This window comes from Monodon monoceros, unplaced genomic scaffold, assembly GCF_005190385.1.
Source record: "Monodon monoceros isolate NGI ecotype Baffin Bay Population unplaced genomic scaffold, NGI_Narwhal_1 Super_Scaffold_8, whole genome shotgun sequence".
NCBI lineage: Eukaryota > Metazoa > Chordata > Mammalia > Artiodactyla > Monodontidae > Monodon > Monodon monoceros.
Window position 1 is genome coordinate 67,482,370 of NW_021703785.1, and position 12,806 is coordinate 67,495,175.

At 44.4% G+C, this 12,806-nt stretch overlaps 1 protein-coding gene across 2 annotated transcripts in view; it reads right to left on the reverse strand.

Moving 5' to 3' along the window:
• The window catches only part of B3GLCT (beta 3-glucosyltransferase), a 110,349-nt gene that overhangs the window by 81,076 nt on the left and 16,467 nt on the right, over nucleotides 1–12,806 (reverse strand). The window contains exons 1-2 of one of the 2 annotated variants that reach the window (XM_029210041.1): nucleotides 9,707–10,405; nucleotides 8,933–8,972 (exon numbers count right to left, since the gene is read on the reverse strand). In XM_029210041.1, the coding sequence (XP_029065874.1) occupies nucleotides 8,933–8,972; nucleotides 9,707–9,775 (109 nt within the window). In that variant the 5' untranslated portion in view covers nucleotides 9,776–10,405. Of the gene's footprint in view, nucleotides 1–8,932; nucleotides 8,973–9,706; nucleotides 10,406–12,806 lie in introns of those variants that run through there. The other variant, XM_029210040.1, reaches the window with a different exon arrangement.

The following is a 12,806-nucleotide window of genomic DNA, read 5'->3' on the forward strand; positions in this document are numbered from 1 at the left end:
GAAGGTTCGGGACAGCAAATGGAGTGTTGGGCCCTGAAAGTATTACAGTTAGGGGAGGCTGTGCGGTGAGGTAAGGAACGGCATGCGTGTGCTGGAGTTACCTGTATGAGGCAAAAGCGGAAAGGTGTACCCAGGCCCTACAGCCCTGACACAATGAACGATGACCACGTTCAGCCCTACCCCCATTCCAGGAAAGAACCAGCATGGTACAGTTTGGTTCTTAAATTCCTGCTGTTCTTTATACATCGGCACCAGGAAGTATTTCCTGACATACGTCCTAAGCCCTCCTGGACTGCATCGCATTCTGGCCGAGTCTAGATCTCCTGGTTGTCTTCTCTGTTCATGCCGTTCAACCACTTGACTCTTAAGCTCTCACTGCCTGGTCAGTGGAACCAAATAAGACGATTCCACTGTTTCCCCATCCCTTTGCTGATACCTCCCTAAACCCACTGCAATGTGCCTTGAGCAAACACAGTCACAACTCAAGACAGACTGTCACTGTATCTCCTCCAGGAATGAGTGATAAATGGGTCACACACTAAGTACCTGACAATAATGATGAGTGTGACGGGCGAGAAGGGAAGATAGTCAAGGATACAGCGAGGACCCACTCGGTGTTAAAGCCGACGGTAGCTGTAGAACTTTCAGGAAACAGGACCAGAGATGGCTACAGAGGGAGCCCTGTAGGAGGATTAACTCTTCTGTGAAGAGGAAAGCAATCAAAGGTGGGGACACACAGTTCTTTGAGGCAGAAGCCCAGTGTGTCTCCCTTTGCTAGCAAAGCAATAAAGCTATCCTTTCCTTTTTTTTTTTTCTTTTTTATAAATTATTTATTTTTAGGTATGTTGGGTCTTCGTTGCTGTGCACAGGCTATCTCTGGTAGCAGCGAGCGGGGACTACTCTTCATTGCCGTGTGCGGGCTTCTCATTGTGGTGGCTTTTGTTGTGCAGCGTGGGCTCTGGGCACACAGGCTTCAGTAGTTGTGGCACACGGGCTCAGTAGTTGTGGCACACAGGCTTAGTTGCTCCATGGCATGTGGGATCTTCCAGGGCCAGGGCTTGAACCCGCGTGCCCTGCATTGGCAGGCAGATTCTTAACCACTGCGCCGCCAGTCATTGGTTCAAGATGCTGGAGTAGAAGGACGTGCTCTCACTCCCTCTTGTGAGAGCACCGGAATCACAACTGCTGAACGATCATCGACAGGAAGACACTGGAACTCACCAGAAAAGACACCCCACATCCAAAGACAAAAGAGAAGCTGCAATGAGATGGTAGGAGGGGCGCAATCACAATAAAATCAAATCCCGTAACGGCTGGGTGGGTGACTCACAAACTGGAGAACACTTATACCACAGAAGTCCACCCACTGGAGTGAAGGTTCTGAGCCCCATGTCAGGCTTCTCAACCTGCGGGTCCAGCAACAGGAGGAGGAACTTCCAGAGAATGAGACTTTGAAGGCTAGTGGGATTTGATTGCAGGACTTCGACAGGACTGGGGGAACAGAGACTCCACTCCTGGAGGGCACACACAAAGTAGTGTGTGCATCAGGACCCAGGGGAAGGAGCAGTGACCCCATAGGAGACTGAACCGGACATACCTGCTAGGGCTGGAGGGTCTCCTGCAGAGGTGAGGGGTGGCTGTGTCTCACCGTGAGGACAAGGACACTGGCAGCAGAAGTTCTGGGAAGTACTCCTTGGCATGAGCCCTCCCAGAGTCCGCCATTACCCCACCAAAGAGCCTGGGTAGGCTCCAGTGTTGGTTCGCCTCAGGCCAAACAACCAACAGGGAGGGAACGGAGCCCCACCCATCAGCAGACAATGAGATTAAAGTTTTACTGAGCTCTGCCCACCAGAGCAACAGCCAGCTCTATCCACCACCAGTCCCTCCCATCAAGCCCCTTAGACAGACTCATCCACCAGAGGGCAGGCAGCAGAAGCAAGAAGAACTACAATCCTGCAGCCTGTGGAACAAAAAGCACATTCACAGGATGACAGACAAGATGAAAAGGCAGAGGGCTATGTACCAGATGAAGGAACAAGATAAAACCCCAGAAAAACAACTAAATGAATTGCAGACAGGCAACCTTCCAGAAAAAGAATTCAGAATAATGATAGTGAAGATGATCTAGGACCTCAGGAAAAGAATGGAGGCAAAGATCAAGAAGATGCAAGAAATGTTTAACAAAGACCTAAAAGAATTAAAGAATGAACAAACAGAGATGAACAATACAATAGCTGGAATGAAAACTACACTAGAAGGAATCAACAGCAGAATAACTGAGGCAGAAGAACAGATAAGTGACGTGGAAGACAGAATGGTGGAATTCACTGCTGCAGAACAGAATAAAGAAAAAAGAATGAAAAGAAATGAAGACAGCCTAAGAGACCTCTGGGAAACATTAAATGCAACAACTTTCAGATTATAGGGGTCCCAGAAGGAGAAGAGAGAGAGAAAGAATCCAAGAAAATATCTGAAGAGATTATAGTTGAAAACTTCCCTATCATGGGAAAGGAAATAGCCACCCAAGTCCAGGAAGTGAAGAGAATCCCAGGCAGGATAAAGCCAAGGAGAAACACACCGAGACACACGGTAATCAAATTGGCAAAAATTAAAGACAAAGAAAAATTATTGAAAGCAGCAAGGGCAAAATGACAAATGACATACAAGGGAACTCCAGTAAGGTTAACAGCTGATTTCTTAGCAGAAACTCTACAAGCCAGAAGGGAATGGCATGATATACTTAAAGTGATGAAAGGAAAGAACCTACAGCAAAGAGTTCTCTACCCGGCAGGGATCTCATTCAGATTCGATGGAGAAATCAAAAGCTATACAGACGAGCAAAAGCTAAGAGAATTCAGCACCACAAAACCAACTCTACAACAAATTGTAAAGGAACTTCTCTAAGTGGGAAACACAAGAGAAGAAAAGGACCTACAAAAACAAACCCAAAACAATTAAGAAAATGGAAATACGAACATACATATTGATAACTACCTTAAACGTGAATGGATTAAATGCTCCAACCAAAAGACATAGACTGGCTGAATGGATACAATAAAAAGATCCATCTATATGCTGTCTACAAGAGACCCACTTCAGACCTAGGGACACATACAGACTGAAAATGAGGGGATGGAAAAAGATATTCCACGCAAATGGAAATCAAAAGAAAGCTGGAGTAGCAATACTCATATTAGACAAAATAGACTTTAAAATAAAGAATGTTACAAGAGACAAGGAAGGACACTACGTAATGATCAAGGGATCAATCCAAGAAGAAGATATAACTATTATAAATATATATGCACCCAACACAGGAGCACCTCAATACATAAGGCAACTGCTAACAGCTCTAAAAGAGGAAACGACAGTAACACAATAATAGTGGGGGACTTTAACACCTCACTTACACCAATGGACAGATCATCCAAACAGAAAATTAATAAGGAAACACAAGCTTTAAATGACACAATGGACCAGATAGATTTAATTGATATTTATAGGACATTCCATCCAAAAACAGCAGATTACACTTTCTTCTCAGGGCGCACAGAACATTCTCTAGGATAGATCACATCTTGGGACACAAATCAAACCTCAGTAAATTTAAGAAAACTGAAATCATATCAAGCATCTTTTCTGACCGCAACAGTATGAGATCAGAAATCAATTATGGGGAAAAAATGTAAAAACGACAAACACATGGGGGCTAAACAATACGTTACTAAATAACTAAGAGATCACTGAAGAAATCGAAGAGGAAATCAAAACATACCTAGAGACAAATGACAATGAAAACACGACGATCCAAAACCTACGGGATGCAGCAAAAGCAGTTCTAAGAGGGAAGTTTATAGCAATACAATCCTACTTCAAGAAACAACAAACATCTCAAATAAACAATCTAACCTTACACCTAGAGGAACTAGAGAAAGAAGAAAAAACAAAACCCAAAGTTAGCAGAAGGAAAGAAATCATAAAGATCAGAGCAGAAATAAATGAAACAGAAACAAAGAAAACAATAGCAAAGATCAATAAAACTAAAAGCTGGTTCTTTGAGAAGATAAACAAAATTGATAAACCATTAACCAGACTCATCAAGAAAAAGAGGGAGAGGACACAAATCAATAAAATTAGAAATGAAAAAGGAGAAGTTACAACGGACACTCAGAAATACAAAGCATCCTAAGAGACTACTACAAGCAACTCTGTGCCAATAAAATGGACAACCTGGAAGAAGTGGACATATTCTTAGAAAGGTATAACCTTCCAAGACTGAACCAGGAAGAAACAAAATATGAACAGACCAATCACAAGTAATGAAATTGAAACTGTGATTAAAAATCTTCCAACAAACAGAAGTCCAGGACCAGAGGGCTTCACAGGTGAATTCTATCAAACATTCAGAGAAGAGCTAACACCCAACCTTCTCAAACTCTTCCAAAAAATTGCAGAGGAAGGAACACCCCCAAACTCATTCTATGAGGCCACCATCACCCTGACACCAAAACCAGACAAAGATACTACAGAAAAAGAAAATTACAGACCACTATCACTGATGAATATAGATACAAAAATCCTCAACAAAATACTAGCAAACTGAACCCAACAACACATTAAAAGGATCATACACCATGATCAAGTGGGATTTATCCCAGGGATGCAAGGATTCTTCAATATATGCAAATCAATGTGATACACCATATTAACAAATTGAAGAAGAAAAACCATATGATCATCACAATAGATGCAGAAAAAGCTTTTGACAAAATTCAACACATATTTATGATAAAAACTCTCCATAAAGTGCTCATAGAGGGAGACTACCTCAACATAATAAAGGCCATATATGACAAACCCACAGCAAACATCATTCTCAATGGTGAAAAACTGAAAGCATTTCCTCTAAGATCTGGAACAAGACAAGGATGTCCACGCTCACCACTATTATTCAACATAGTTTTGGAAGTCCTAGCCATGGCAATCTGAGAAGAAAAGGAAATAAAAGGAATACAAATCGGAAAAGAAGTAAAGCTGTCAGTGTTTGCAGATGACATGATACTATACATAAAGAATTCTAAAGATGCCACCAGAAAACCACTAGAGCTAATCAATGAATTTGGTAAAGTTGCAGGATACAACATTAATGCACAGAAATCTCTTGCATTCCTATACACTAATGATGAAAAATCTGAAAGAGAAATTAAGGAAACACTCCCATTTACCACTGCAACAAAAAGAATAAAATACCTAGGACTAAACCTACCTAGGGAGACAAAAGACCTGTACTCAGAAAACTATAAGACACTGATGAAAGAAATTAAAGATGATACAAACAGATGGAGAGATATACCATGTTCCTGAATTGGAAGAATAAACACTGTGAAAATGACTATACTACCCAATGCAATCTACAGGTTCAATGCAATCCCTATCAAATTACCAATGGCATTTTTACAGAACTAGAAAAAAAATTCTTAAAATTTGTATGGAGACACAAAAGACCCCGAATAGCCAAAGCGATCTTGAGGGAAAAAAACGGAGCTGGAGGAATCAGATTCCCTGACTTCAGACTATACTACAAAGCTACAGTAATCAAGACAATATGGTACTGGCACAAAAACAGAAATACAGATCAATGGCACAGGATAGAAAGCCCAGAGATAAACTCACACATCTATGGTCAACTAATCCATGACAAAGGAGGCAAGGATATACAATGGAGAAAAGACAGTCTCTTCAATAAGTGGTGCGGGGGAAACTGGACACCTACATGTAGAAGAATGAAATTAGAACACTCCCTAACACCATACACAAAAAATAAACTCCAAATGGATTAGAGACCTAAATGTAAGACCAATACTATAAAACTCTTAGAGGAAAACATAGGAAGACATTCTTTGACATAAATCACAGCAAGATCTTTTTTGATCCACCTCCTAGAGTAATGGAAATAAAAACAAAAATAAACACATGGGACCTAATGAAACTTAAAAGCTTTTGCACAGCAAAGGAAACTACAAACAAGACAAAAAGACAACCCTCAGAATTGAAGAAAATATTTGCAAACGAATCAACGGACAAAGGATTAATCTCCAAAATATATAAACAGCTCATGCAGCTCAATATTAAAAAAACTAATAACCCAATTCAAAAATGGGCAGAAGACTTAAATAGACATTTCTCCAAAGAAGACATACAGATGGCCTAGAAGCACATGACAAGCTGCTGAACATCACTAAATATTAGAGAAATGCGGATCAAAACTACAATGAGGTATCACCTCACACCAGTTAGAATGGGCATCATCAGAAAATCTACAAACAACAAATGCTGGAGAGGGTGTGGAGAAAAGGGAACCCTCTTGCACTGTTGGTAGGAATGTAAATTGATACAGCCACTATAGAGAACAGTACAGAGCTTCCTTAGAAAACTAAAAATAGAACTACCATATGACCCAGCAATCCCACTACTGGGCATATACCCTGAGAAAACCATAATTCAAAAAGACGCATGCGGGCTTCCCTGGTGGCGCAGTGGTTGAGAGTCCGCATGCCGATGCAGGGGACACGGGTTCGTGCCGCAGTCCGGAAGGATCCCACATGCCACAGAGTGGCTGGGCCCATGAGCCATGGCCGGTGAGCCTGCCCGTCCAGAGCCTGTGCTCCACAGCGGGAGAGGCCACAGCAGTCAGAGGGCCACGTACCACTAAAAAAAAAAAAAAACAAGACACATGCACCCTAATGTTCATTGCAGCACTATTTACAATAGCCAGGTCATGGAAGCAACCTAAATGCCCATCGACAGATGAATGGATAAAGAAGATGTGGTACATATATACAATGGAATATTACTCAGCCATAAAAAGGGACAAAATTGAGTCATTTGTAGAGACGTAGATGGATCTAGAGACTGTCATAGAGTGAAGTAAGTCAGAAAGAGGAAAACAAATATCATATATTAACACATATATGTGGAACCTAGAAAAATGGTACAGATGAACCGGTTTGCAGGGCAGAAATTGAGACACAGATGTAGAGAAGAAACTTATGGACACCAAGGGGGGAAAGCAGTTGGGGGGGGGGGGCGATGGGATGAATTGGTAGATTGGGATTGACATATATACACTAATTTGTATAAAATGGATAACTAATAAGAACCTGCTGTACAAAAAAATAAATAAAATACAATTCAAAAATTCACAAAAAAAAAAGCAATCAAAGGTTCTCTAATTCTCCTGTTTCTGAGTATATACCATGCACCAACCATTCCACTAAGTACTAATCTCTCCCGGTCAAAAATTATCTCACGCTGGTGTTTTTCTGATGTGAAATCAATGTGATGGTCTTCTGACAAAAGCTGCATAAACAAGTGCCTGGGACTTCAGGCTGGGGGATGGACACACACACACAGGAAGAGCCACTGGAGGGATGTCGTACTTGGTGAGAACCATGGTCACCAGTGAATGTACTGATTAGGCAATGAGTCAAAAGAGGAAAAAAGACTGCCCCACGCTTGGAGTCGGTCACCCAGCCCTGAGCACTGTGAGACCAGGATCCAGGCACTGATTCTGCTGGGATGGCTGCTTTAGTAGCCCCACCGCCATCCCGGTCCTGTAGACTGACGTTAAGACTGTAGCAAATAAGCTCCCTGAGTCGTTTTTCAGATGAACTGATACCAAGTTCAGTTATCACTGGATTTGCCATTTGCAACTTGGAGACTGTAGATTCACTTGCTCAGGCAGCTCCCCAGGTACGTTCAAGACCATATTCCAGATCAGGGCCATTGTTCATTTAAGAACCACTTACTACGAGGAGGCCCACCAGCTCCCACAAAATCAACACACAGCCAAATGCCCAAATGCACAAGGGTTGGCCGCAGAGGTAAAATCTCTGAGGATTTTAAGTCTCCTCCCGTGAGTAGAGGCTCAGCCACACAGGGTGTTGTAATGCAGGGAAGGCAGAGCAATGAACCCCTGTAGCTCCTTAAACACTGCTGCTCTCAAATCCGAAGACTCCAGCCCACCCCCTGTGGTCCCCGCACACCCAGGCCCAGCACAGGCCATCCTACCCTGCCACCCGGAGGGGGGCCTCTCCTATCTTCTAGACGCCTCAGAACCCAGGCCCAGGCAAGGAGGGCCTAGGAAGGAAAGCGTCCCTTTCCCCCGTCCAAAGGCCCACCTCCCAGGTCTCCATGGCCCACCCTGGGATGACTGACAATGATCAAGTTCACACCCTCTAGGAAGAGACCCAAAACACAGAGGCGCGGTCCTGCCCTCCCATCAACACCTGGGGCCCACTGCCCACGGAATCCGAATCCGAACTCATGGTCACACCCCTGAAGATGCTCACAATACATGGGGAGAAAGATGTGTGTAAAAGGGAGTGCAGACATGAGTGCTGATGGGCTGTGTGGCGGGTACAGTGTGTCTGCAAGGCAGCCAGGAGCGGCCTCGCCCCATGTTTTAACAGAAGACGCGGCTGCCAAGCTGACCCGAAGGGGACGGGCATGCTGCCTGCAGGTCAGCAGTGGCGACCCGGCTCCAAGCGGAGGGCACGTGAGCAAAGGCCACAGCTGACCCTTCATCCCGCGAAGTGTGCCACCCTAAGAACAGCCTCTGTCTCATTTGCCTCTGCGCCCTCACAGCGGCCCCCCTGGCATGGGAATCTGTCCTCATTGGCAACTCAGTAAACTGTGGCCGAGGGAATTCAATCCAACATATTAGCTGTTACTTCCAATATGTCAATCTGAAAAGTGTTGTCCCTGTGTCTTCATGAGGGTAAACACCGGGCTGGGCCAAAGACGGCCTATTTGGACCACAATATTTATCCCATAAATAAAATCAGAAAAGAAAATTCACTTCACTGAAATATAATTTACAAGAAGTACACGTGGATACACACTCTTAAGTTAAAAAAGAAATATTACTCACCTACGTCATTTTTCTCTGATATACCACTTTTCTCCCAATTCTGTATTTTAAATAAAAGAGAAAAAGATAAATCTCGTCACATAACAAAACTAGCAATACACCAAATACATATGTATGGTACATATTAACATTTGGGGGTAGACATTGAAAATGAGAGCTTGGAAATGCTTCCCTAAAGAAAGAGACCAAAATTAAGCGGGGGGGGGGGGGGCAGCAACAACGTATCAATACTTCTGCATCACAGCAGAAGATTCCTATGGGGCCGTTCCTCTCTGATGTGATCCTAAGCAGGTCACTGAATTGAGGTGAGGCTCGCTCTTCCCGAGTAAGATGGTTCATGATGCTCTTGGGAGGGTTAATTTTAAAAACTTGTAAATGCTAAGCATTACAAATATATCAGAGATAGTACCAATTCTAGTTGTGTGTTCCTCAGGTAAATGGGCTCTACTAATTATCATATTTAACATTTTGGGGGCTCAGACATACTGCCGTCAAGAATGACACCACCAGGACTTCCCTGGTGGTCCAGTGGTTAAGAATCCTCCTTCCAATGCAGGGGACGTGGGTTCGATCCCTGGTCGGGGAACTAAGATCCCACATGCCGCGGGGCAACTAAGCCTGCGCACCTCAACTACTGAGCCCGTGCGTCACAACTAGAGAACCCCACGCGCCGCAACAAAGATTCAGCGCAGCCAGAAAATAAATAAATAAATATTGTGCTTGCGTGGTACATCTAAAAAAAAAAAAGAATGACACCACCGTGTTCTCTCCTACCTGAGAAGCAGCCCTGAGGGCCTGAGTAGGACCGTGGAGGGGGTCAGCCTCGGGCTCATGAGATTTCATGAGCACAGAAGGGACGTCTCAGAGCTGCAGAGCTTCAGACGCAGAAATCTGGACGTGGGCACATGAGCACAGAAGTACCTGATCCTGATCATGATTAAATCCGGGAGGAGCTCTTCAAAGACTTCTCTGACAAAGCACAGAGTGTCAGCAGCTAAATCTGCCACTTTCATTGTCTTCTCTGGAAGAAGGAATTTCCTCTCTAACTGCCCCTTTCCATTTGCAATGGTACATGCTATAATTATGATAAATGGACGGTGGCAAATACCCCTCCATCTTCTTCACAGACTGCAACAAGAAGTGCAGTTGTGAGCCTTTATCACCAAAACTGGAACAGCTTAAAAGCCAAGACACTGCCACAGAGATGTGTCCTCTTAGGATGCAGGAGGGACCGTGACAGCAGATGGGGAGAGGGGGAGGAACACAGGGGAGCGGCCACCTTCGGTAGCATTTTCTGAAATTATCTTTGTCTCAAGAACAGAAATACCACCGAGTCGAGAAGAGCCTCAGAGTTACATACTGATTTGCTGTACCTCGGGATCAAGTGACACTTTACCTAATCCTGATAAAACTCTTTTCAGAAGAGCCACTAAAGAAGACTGGAGGGCTTCCCTGGTGGCGCAGTGGTTGAGAGTCCACCTGCCGATGCAGGAGACACGGGTTCGTGCCCCGGTCCGGGAGGATCCCACGTGCCGCGAAGCGGCTGGGCCCGTGAGCCATGGCCGCTGAGCCTGCGCGTCCGGAGTCTGTGCTCCGCAACCGGAGGGGCCACAACAGTGAGAGGCCCGCGTATCGCAAAAAAAAAAAAAAAAAAAAAAAAAGAAGACTGGAAAGCTCAAGCCACTTCCCTACATGTGCTGAAGCAGAGCCAGGCTATCGTCCTAGGTTAGCGCGTGTGGACTCACTGCCCCTCTGGCCAGGAGCATGGCCTGCGCTCGGGGAGGGAACCCTCGGCTTCCCCTGGGGCCAGGCTGCCTTCTCCTTGCCAGGCCACAGCTTTGGCTGCCAGATGAGGATAACGGAAAATTGGAGATTTTCGATTTAAAAATAGCACTAGAATGGATGAAGAAAATGTGGTCCCTCCATACAACGGTCTTAGAAAGGAAGGGAATTCTGACATCTGCTACAATATGGACGAACCTCGAGGACATTATGCTAAGTGAAATAGGCCAGTTATAAAGAGACAGAGACGGTATGACTCCATTTACATGAGGTACCTAGGACCACTGAATTCACAGAGATGGAAAGCAGGGTGGTGGGGGGCTGGGGGAGGGGGATGGAGAATTGTGGCTTACTGGGTGCAGAGGTTCAGTTTTGCAGGATGAAAAGAGTTCTGGAGACTGCTTGTGCAACAGTATGAATATACTTAACACTACTGAACTGTACACTAAAAAATGGTTAAAATGGCTTCCCTGGTGGCACAGTGGTTGGGAGTCCGCCTGCCGATGCAGGGGACACGGGTTCGTGCCCCGTTCCGGGAAGATCCCACATGCCACAGAGCGGCTGGGCCCGTGAGCCACGGCCGCTGAGCCTGCGTGTCCGGAGCCTGTGCTCCGCAACGGGAGAGGCCACAGCAGTGAGAGGCCCGCGTACCGCAAAAAAAAAAAAAAAAAAAGGTTAAAATGGTAAATTTTATGTTGTGTATTTTACCACAATTTTTAAAAAATAGCACGGGAGATGATCCAATCCAACACTCCCCTTTTGAAAGTAAGGGAGGCTCAGAAAGATACAGGATTTGCCCAACCTCCAACAGCCATTCCAGCCACAGAGCCAGGATTAAAATCCAGGTCTCTCTCTCCTTTCCGGCGTTCCTTCCTTACACCCACCGGTAACGCGTGCCCGGTCCTCCTCCAGAGGCGTTCTTCGGAAAATACGCGTCATTAGATGGAAATATATTTTGAGAGTACACTAAGAGCAATACCTACAATAAAAGTCACCTTTATCCACAAGTAAAACACAAAAACTATCCTGAACTCAGCGATTCCAGACTAAACAAGCTGGAACAGGAACTGGACTTTCTACCAGATGCCCTGGTAAAACCAAAGAAAATCAACCAAAATTCCACAGCTTTCTATCTGTTATTAAGCACTGAGGCTCCGACTGCCTGACACAATAGCTAGGACGTGTAAACTGTAAAAATAAAATATCCAGGAAATACTTGCATGAGGTGAACTGAAACGGAACCAGAATGGTCTGCAGTAATTTCCCCTTTGAGAAAGAAAATGAGACTAAATGAACGAATTGACAGAACATTTACAATTCTGTCTCCAGCTTCCCTCGTGAAAAGGCTTAGCTCTTCCCAAGAAGAAACACACGGTTTGTTTTATTATCTCTGTTTCTGACACTGACTATCAATACCCATCAAAATGTGCTCACTGTCAAAGTTTTCTAAGTCAACGGGATTGCTACTCAGACAGGAATGACATTTGCTACCAGGGCACCTACCCCCCAGACAGCTCCTACCCTGGCCAGGAAAAGACAAATCCAAGTCACCCTTCCGTACAGGTTTTATTTTTAAGGCACGATAGATTTCAACATTTGCAATCCATATATGAGATGCTCAGTTTATAAATCCTTCATTAAAAGAAGATAAAACAACCTCAAAGAATTTGTTATGACATCTTTTAAGAAGAAGGAGACGTAAACTGGCATCTTCTACTCGGTCGCAAACAGTCACCACCCCCTAGATCTCGAATAAAATGAATGAATCAGATGTGGTCATTTGTTGTAAGCTGGGCCCGTGCTCTAATTCTGCCTCTACCATGCACTAGTTCAGGGCTCGGCTTCAGTGAAACAGGAATCACAATTACAAGACCTACTTGCCAGGGGTGTTGTGAGGGTTTCGCTAGATGACGTAATGTCTGCCCAAAGCAAACGCTCAGTAATTATTAGCTCCTACCCTTTTTATCCTCCTCCTCATCCACTTCATATGAAGTCAACAACCGCCAGAAAAGACATTTAACTGATAAAAGCAGGAAGGTCTATGGTTCCTCCGTTACTTTGATCTGTGTGGGAACCTCTTGAAAGGTTGCAT